The 8,018-nt window shown below is 48.9% G+C and overlaps 1 protein-coding gene across 1 annotated transcript in view; it reads right to left on the minus strand.

The window, feature by feature from the left end:
- The window catches only part of ASIC2 (acid sensing ion channel subunit 2), a 312,420-nt gene that overhangs the window by 2,570 nt on the left and 301,832 nt on the right, over positions 1-8,018 (minus strand). The window contains exons 7-9 of the mRNA XM_006154383.3: positions 5,881-5,972; positions 2,312-2,391; positions 270-338 (exon numbers count right to left, since the gene is read on the minus strand). Coding sequence (XP_006154445.2) covers positions 270-338; positions 2,312-2,391; positions 5,881-5,972 — 241 coding nt within the window. The remainder of the gene's footprint in view (positions 1-269; positions 339-2,311; positions 2,392-5,880; positions 5,973-8,018) is intronic.

Genomic DNA, 8,018 nt, shown 5'->3' on the forward strand with positions numbered 1-8,018 from the left:
GCACTCTGAGACGAGGAAAAGAGAAGCTGGATTGGGACACACAGAAGCCACCCTTGGAAGCATCTGTATCTCCTGGTATCAGCTGAATCCATGGCTTACCTATTGACCTTTGGGATGAGGCTCAGTTGGAGTGGCCTTCGATTTGGGAACTCACAGCATGGAGGTGTGCAGTGAAACACATGCCTCCTGCCTGGCCCCCATGTCTGGTTTCATACTGCCTATGCAAGCCAGGGGAGCAAGACTGTTTCCACACCATGAGCCCCTCTTACCACATTCTCATCGTGGCTCCCTTCATCCTCCTCTTTGCCAAGCAGGTCTAATAGTTTCTCTTTGATCAACTGTGGGAAAAGCACAAAGGGGCTGGTCATGCTGGGAGAATGGTGCAATGGTAGAAGGGCCTCTCTCCACTTGGCTCAACTGAAGAACTTCAGAGCAGTGAGTGACTTGCCTGGGACTGGGCAAACTGCAGCAAAAGCCAGCCTGGCTGCTGGCTCCAGGAGCCCGTCTGGGTCAACCCAACCTTCTGGCTGACATGGGACTTTGTTACAGGTGAGAGAGCCTTGATGAGATAGTGGGAGGGCCCACGGGGTGTAGATAAGCTGTGTGTGTGCTGGCATGAATGGCTTCCTGTTTATCCTTAGGGGCAGCCTGGACCTCCTTTTTGAGACTGGGCCTGGGGGACAAGATTGTTACTCACTTTCTAAGCCTTGCAACTCCACACTTCACAGGATCAGAGCACGTGTGAATTACTATTTTATACTTGGCAGTAAAGACTAGTTCTTAAATATGTTACCTGGTAGATTTAATTTTTGTAATGTTGTGTAGCTTTTCACAAAAATGAATAAACAAAGTGGAATTGGATCTGCTTATGAGGCCTGATTTGGGTTTGGGGTTACCATGCTGAGAGGCATGAGATTCTCTGGAATCTCTAGGGCATCTTGATCCGAGTGGCCCTACAGGCCATATAATGATTCCCAGTGATCTTTGGCCCTGAGAGTCCTCTCTGGGGTTAGCTGAGCCTGGCATAAAGAGGTCCTGGGAGACTTTAGGTCTGCGCATATCTTAGGAATTCTGGAACCATGGCCTTGTTCAGGGAGGCATACTGATGGTCAAGTGCATTGCTCATCTCAGTTCAGAATAGCCCCATGTATAGGCTTGTGTTTCCTAGCACGGGTTAGCCCGCCAACTCAGCACTGTCCTTCAGGTGGCTGGCTGAGCCCTTGGCAGGTCTTTACCCAGCCCGACTCTTGAGAGAAGTCTCAAGAGCTTGGTCAATCCCAGCCTGGGTCTGAGGGAGATGCAGGTAGGAAGGCTGACAAGCACAGGAAATCTTAATGCCAGAAGCTGGTATCTGCTCTTTGAGAAGCTTTCAGAAGCTTTGTTCCAGCTGCCTCTTGAGGGAGCCATCTCCCCAGACTGCTAGCAGCCAGAAGTGGCTGGTATGCCTTACTGTCTCCTTGCTCAGGCTTGATGAAGATTGCCCAGAAGTCCCTCTTCCCCAAGACTAGCTGGGCCGTCAAAGACACTACTCAGGTGATGGACCATCCAGGGAGGGCAGGCACGTGTGCATGGTGTGTATGTTGTGCATGTGTGTGTATGGTTTATGTATGTGTGTGGTATGTGTACGTATAAGTGTGCTGTCATGAGTTGGGTGTATAAAGCCATGCCCTCTGGCCTAGCTATGAAAGGGGCTTGAAGCTGGTCTCAGCAGTCTCACTCCTTCTTTTCAAACCTTTTTCAAACTTACCTTGCAAGTGCAGACAGCCCCCCATTCTTCCAGCTCCCTGAGAATAGGACCAAGGCTTTCATTTCTCTTATGTCTACACCCATCAGGCACGTGTTTTTGGTGCATGGTGTGTATGTTGTGCATGTGTGTGTATGGTTTATGTATGTGTGTGGTATGTGTACGTATAAGTGTGCTGTCATGAGTTGGGTGTATAAAGCCATGCCCTCTGGCCTAGCTATGAAAGGGGCTTGAAGCTGGTCTCAGCAGTCTCACTCCTTCTTTTCAAACCTTTTTCAAACTTACCTTGCAAGTGCAGACAGCCCCCCATTCTTCCAGCTCCCTGAGAATAGGACCAAGGCTTTCATTTCTCTTATGTCTACACCCATTTAAGACTTTCCTCCCTCTCTATGAACCCCATCCCTAGGCCTAGGATTTGGTGATAACAAGTATCAGTGGACAGAGGCAGAAAGCAGACTGTGGGTGGAGTAGAGAGTCCATTGCCTCCCCCATGCCTTGGTTGTGAACATGGGGCAGGATGAGGGCCCCGACTCCTGGTCATTCCCCCCAAGCAATCCCAAATCTTACCTCATATATATAATCAAAGAGCTCTAGTATTGTAAGGATACTAGCACCAATAAACAATCCCATCTGACCACCAATGTCACCTGGAGAGAGAGGGAAAAGACCAAGCACATGGTTTGACTCATACAGCTTTCAAGAAAGGGCAAGTAAGCCAAAAACTTGGAAGTGAGACCTGAGTGGTGCTCCTCTACAGGGTCTGGGCCTTGTAACAGGAAGACCCATTGCTCAGGATACCTTTGACAGGTTACCGCATTGCCCAGCTCTGAGAGTCAATGTCTTGCTGTCTTTTAGCATACAGTGTGGATGAGCACTAACCTGACCACTCGCTGGGGACACTTAGAAGAACCCTCACAATCTACAGGGCTCACAGGCTTATTCAAGTACATGCCACACTGATTGTGTTCTGCTTTGATTCAGTGGTGGGATTAGAGAGACAAGATGTGAGTGGTCCTTGTCCTGGGCCAAGGACAGTCTAGCCTGAGACATGACTCAGGTACACTGGGTGGGGTCTTGGAAGCAGTAGCTTCCCACCTACCCAATCACAGCATGACCTTGAGGGCCACCTTGGGATAAGGTCATGGGCATTCTCAGTCTCCTTTACCCAAAGGCATATGTTCAATCTGGATTCTTACCCTGGGGTATGTGGGCCCCTTGGTCAAAGTGTTTCTGGCTTTTTCTTCAGATTCCCTGCATCTAGTTCTCTTGGAGGAACTTGTAATCAATATAAATGCCTGGACCTGGACCTACCTTAGGCCTGTACATTCAGAATATCTGGGATTGGGATCTGGACATTTGGATTTTTAAATTCCCTGGGGGCTTCTTAGGCTCACCAGTTTGTGAACTACTCTCCTGGGAGGGATCCAGATATTTGGAGAAGCTTCAAAAATTGAAGGCAAAATGTGTGTGCACCTAGGTAGGTGTAGCAAGAGAGTCCAAAGCTATTATCAATCCTCAGAGGGGCTCTGATCCCCCAAAAGCTGCTGATGCTTTTCTGCAGAGGCAGAGTATTATAGAGCAGAGGACTTTGGGGCTTTGTTTTTGTGGGGGGGGTGCCTGTCCACTGGTGTATGTGGCTTTGATAAGTGACTTTGCCTTGAAAAGATGTTGTTGGCAGTGGTCTGGAAGTGGTGGCAAGAGATGAACTGTGGAGCCCTTCCCTCTCAGACCTCCAAAATCAGCCTCTGGGAGGGAAGCGGGAATGGGGAGCTGGGCTGGGGAGGGGAGCACGGATGGGTGCATTGTTGGGGGTGATGTACTGTCCTACAGGAGACTGCACACTGACCTCGTAGTCTGAGAGCTTCAGAGGAGTCAATATGCCCCCTCCTTCACTGCTTATGGCTGGGAGAGGCCCAAGGTCTGCATCCCCAAGTGAACAAGCAGAGCTTGGGAGAGGGCTCTTCATGCTGGGCTCCAAATACTGGCCCTCATGCCTTTCCTCCCCCACCACTCTGTCTAATGTCCTTGATGGAGGCTTGTTGGGGAGTGTATACTTAGGAACATGTATGTCAGGTGCAGGGTATGTATGTGTATACTTGTGTTGTGTGACTGCGTATGTGCAGGAGTATGCCAGGGTGAGGAGTGTGCGTGTGTATTTGTAGAGAGGCAGGCAGTACTTCTGGTCATTGGTTTTATGCAGTTGGCTATCTCGATCTAGGTTAGAGGCTCTGGGTGTGCCTAAGTGTGTGTGAGTTTGTGGAAGTGGTGGAGTGTTTAGAGCGTGTAGGTGTGGCTGTGCTTGTGCTTGTAGATGGCTGTGCTGGGTAGGTACTTGCGCTGAGTGTGAGAATACAGGCCTGCAGCATGTCTCCAAGGTTTGTTGTGGGCAATAAAATGTCTCTAGCTGTGTGGCTGGCAGGTGGGGCTGTGTAGGTGTGCATTTGTGTGCAGCTCCTCACCACCATAGGTGCACGGGCCCTTAAGTTTGTGTGGGGTGTCACAGCAGCACGAGTGCCTGCACAGTGTGCAAGTGTGTTGACGCTGGGAGGTGAGAATGGGCTCTGTGGTGGCGAGAGAAGGGCGGATTGGGTCTGATGGCTGAGGGTTTGCAAGTGGCACATGCTATCATCACAGGGGGTACAGATGGCAGCACGGCTTCCTCAGCAGGCTATTCTGGGTGGGAACAAGATGCTGGGAAATAGCTCATCCTCATATCTGATGCAGATCTGACAGATTCAGAGCTCAGGCCCTCCTTTCTCTCTGCGTGTATGTGAGAGAGCGAGCGAGAGCATGCGAGTCGATGCTGGGGGGAGGAAAGAAGACACGTCCTGAGTCCTCTTTAGAAAACAAAAGTTGGGCGGCACATGGCAGGTAGCAGGCTGTTGAGGGGCTGGCATTTCCGGTGTACGCCCTCTATTGTGGTCCAGGGCACGAGTCTCTTGGCTCTGTGCCTTTGACCACAGTGACTGCCAAGGCCTGAATGACAGCTACAGTAACCCAAGTGGGACTGAACTATTGCCCAATCCCCACCCTCCTGAAGGAGGTGTAGAAACGTTTGGATGGTCCCTGGACAGACTACCTGGGTCGTAGGTCCCTGGCACAGTGACTTTTAGGTGCCAGAAACTATTTATGGCTCTTCGCTGAGCTTGCTGGTTTATCACATTTAACCACCATAACAAACTCATAACGTGCGTGGGGTTTATTAAACCCATTTTGCTGACGACGGTTTGAGACTCAGCGAGGCGAAGCTTTCTGCCTCTATTCTCACGGCTGGTGGACAGCAGCCCATGGAGACTTAAAGTCGGCTCCTCCCACTGTACTTCAGGATAGAAGACACCTGCCCCTCCCAGGATGCTGATCTCGCCTGATCAACAGGGAGACAGCAGCTATTCCTCCCTGTAGGGAACCGGCATCGTATCCTTATGTGAGAATGAGTGGGAGTTGAGAGAAGGGATTGAGGGGCTTTAATTGACTACTCTCAGGGGACTTGTGAGTTTTGGCTGGGTCTGGCAGGACTGAAATGAACTCCTGGTGTCCATTACACGCAGTGGGCCAGGGGGGCTAATATGAATGTGTGGCGACAGTCAGATGTGCAGACCTCTGCAGGGAGCAGTCGTTCTTTCATTTTTGATAAAGGACTCTAAGTCCAGGGGCAACACCTGGCCTTCTCAATGTTTTCCAGGTGGGGCTCCATTGGGACCCTTCACTATGCCTGACATCTGGGGACCACTCGCAGTTCCACTTTCCCTCCTTCCCTCCATCTGATGCTCTTTCCTCCCTTCATGGCCCTGGGATCTGACTCCAACCTGGGAGCAGAAGACCATGGAATGCAATAGGGCAGGTTTGGAAAGGCCCTGAGAGACATTCAAGCTTAACCTCTTCAGGGTATAGATGGGGGAAACTGAGGCCTAGGTTGGAAAATGAAAAATGGGCCTAAAATCTTCACCACGTGAGAATTCTTCCCACTCGGGGGCAGGAACAGTACAAGGAAAGTGGGAGTAATTAGTAAATTAAAAGGCTAGACTCCTAAGGAGGCTTATGAATCTGTCTACCTGCCACGCCGCCCACTCCCCCATCCTTCCTCCCTCCCACCCCTGTGCAGTGTGGAAATTTGTGCAATTGACACTCCAACTTACCAAGTAAGGCAGCAACTTCATACGCCTTCTTCTGTTCAATTGTCTCATAATTGAGAGCTTCAAAAAATATATCCAGAACAAGGATGTTCTCTCTGCAGAGGGAATATTCAGCACCAAGTGTGGTTAGAGCCATCATCATTCAAAGGAATCATCTAACACAGCTTTCCCATGAACAGATGGAGAAACCGAGGCCCAGGGAAGTGAGACAACTTGCCCAGAGTTAGAGCTAGTGAGTGACAGAGTTGGAATTCAAAACCCAGAATTCCGACTCCCAGCCTAGGACCCGGTACTGCTACCAGCTCTCCCCTTTTTCCTCTTATTTCTAGTCTGTCTTTTCTCTTTGTACCCTTCCCAGGAATCCTGGCTGGCTCCCAAAGGGAGTTCCAAAAGGGCCTTCTTAGCATGAAGGTGAGTTCAGTTGTCTGACAAGGTCTGCTTGCCTGCCCCAGCTGACTTCCTGGGCAGCCCCTACCCAGCCCTGAGAGTCCCCAGTTCCTATTTGGATCAACAAGTGTCCCCAGGGTAGCTGGCTCTGCCCTGGCGTTGCTGATTTAGTTGCCAACATCAGGGAAGGATTTTAGGAAGCAAATCTATGTGGCTGGGGTATTTTATAGCAGCAGCACCTCAGCTTCCTTTGCTTCTTTAGGCAGATGTGTTAGTGAAACTCAGCTTGGCAGTAAAAGTCATTACTTCCTGCAGAAGATCTGCTAAGCAGGAGAGCTCGGCATCTCCTGCTGTTCCCATTTCCTTCAGTGTTGTCCACAATGCCCTCACTGCCCCCTTGATCTCACTCTTCTAGGCCAAAGCCGTCCCAGGACGGGGTTTGAGGATTGTGTTGGCAGGAGGGAGTGGCAGGGGAAGAGAGGATCCAATTCTCTCCCCATGCAGGGATTACTGAAGAGCCATTTAAAGCACACCATCTCTTGCTTGTTTTATGACATCTGCTTCCTAACAGGTTGTCTTCTCCCCATCTGGCTTTCCACCCATCCTCTATACTGCCACCTGAAGGATCTTTCTAAAACTGCTAAGTGGATTCAGATGAAATAAAATCAGAATTCAATTTCTCAGTCGCACAGGTACACTTAAAATTTTCAACAGCCAATATGGATAGCAGCGACTATCTTGGATATCATAGATACAAAATAGTTCCATCAATGCAGGACATTCTTTTGGAAAGAGGAGTCTAAAATATAAATTTGAGGCTGTCACTCACCCCCTAAAGAATTTTGGCAGCTCTCTATTTTCTTAGTCAACTCCCATATACCCTGCACCCCTCAACTAACTCAGCCTAGAAAATCCTCTTGCTCTGACATATCCAGCTTCCTCTTTGAAGTCTTTTTGTCTTCCCTGTGTTTATTCTCTCTGCTGATCCTCTGCTGGGACACTCTCTTCTCATATGCCTCTCATTCATTTATTCTGTTAAAAGATATCTTTTGAGCACCAAATCTATGCCAGATGTTTCACTACTACTTGGTAGACAGTAGAGAAAAAAAGGAGGGTTTTTCTGCCTTTAGGAGGTTTTCATCTAGGGGAGTAGAAAGGCAATAAACATGAACATATAGAACAAATATATTCCACACTGTGGTGATTGTTATAAAGGAAAATATCAGAGAACTTAGAAAAATAACAGGAAGAGACCTAGTCTAGCTGTACAAAGGGATGATTATTTATTTATGACATTTTGTTTTGGTTTGTCTTATGTAAGTTTGTCTTTAGTTTGAAAAAAACTGAATCATTTTTTTGGAAGAGATTTTTTTCTATAGGGTGTGTGCGCTCACCAGAGAGACAGAAAGCAAGAAATCATCCCCCCCAGGGGGTATGGCCAAACCACAATCCCTTCTCTTCCAGTTTCCTCTCGGGATTTTGGACATGCATGAACATGCACCTGGTGTGAGTTTTAAGCCACTGGGTCTGTGACTCAAACCACGGTCAACTACGTGGAAATCCAGTGACATAAACATTATGCCATCTGTGAGTCCCAAATTTTAATAATCTTTTTTTTTTTTTTTTTGAGAGATTTTCACTGTAGGGCGCGTGCGCTCGCCAGACAGACAGAGAGAGACATAGAGACAGAAAGCGAGAAATCACCCCCCAGGGGGGATGGTCACGCGACAATTCCTTCGCCTCCATTCTCTTCG

Source organism: Tupaia chinensis, unplaced genomic scaffold (assembly GCF_000334495.1).
Source record: "Tupaia chinensis unplaced genomic scaffold, TupChi_1.0 Scaffold000407_1, whole genome shotgun sequence".
Classification (NCBI taxonomy): domain Eukaryota; kingdom Metazoa; phylum Chordata; class Mammalia; order Scandentia; family Tupaiidae; genus Tupaia; species Tupaia belangeri.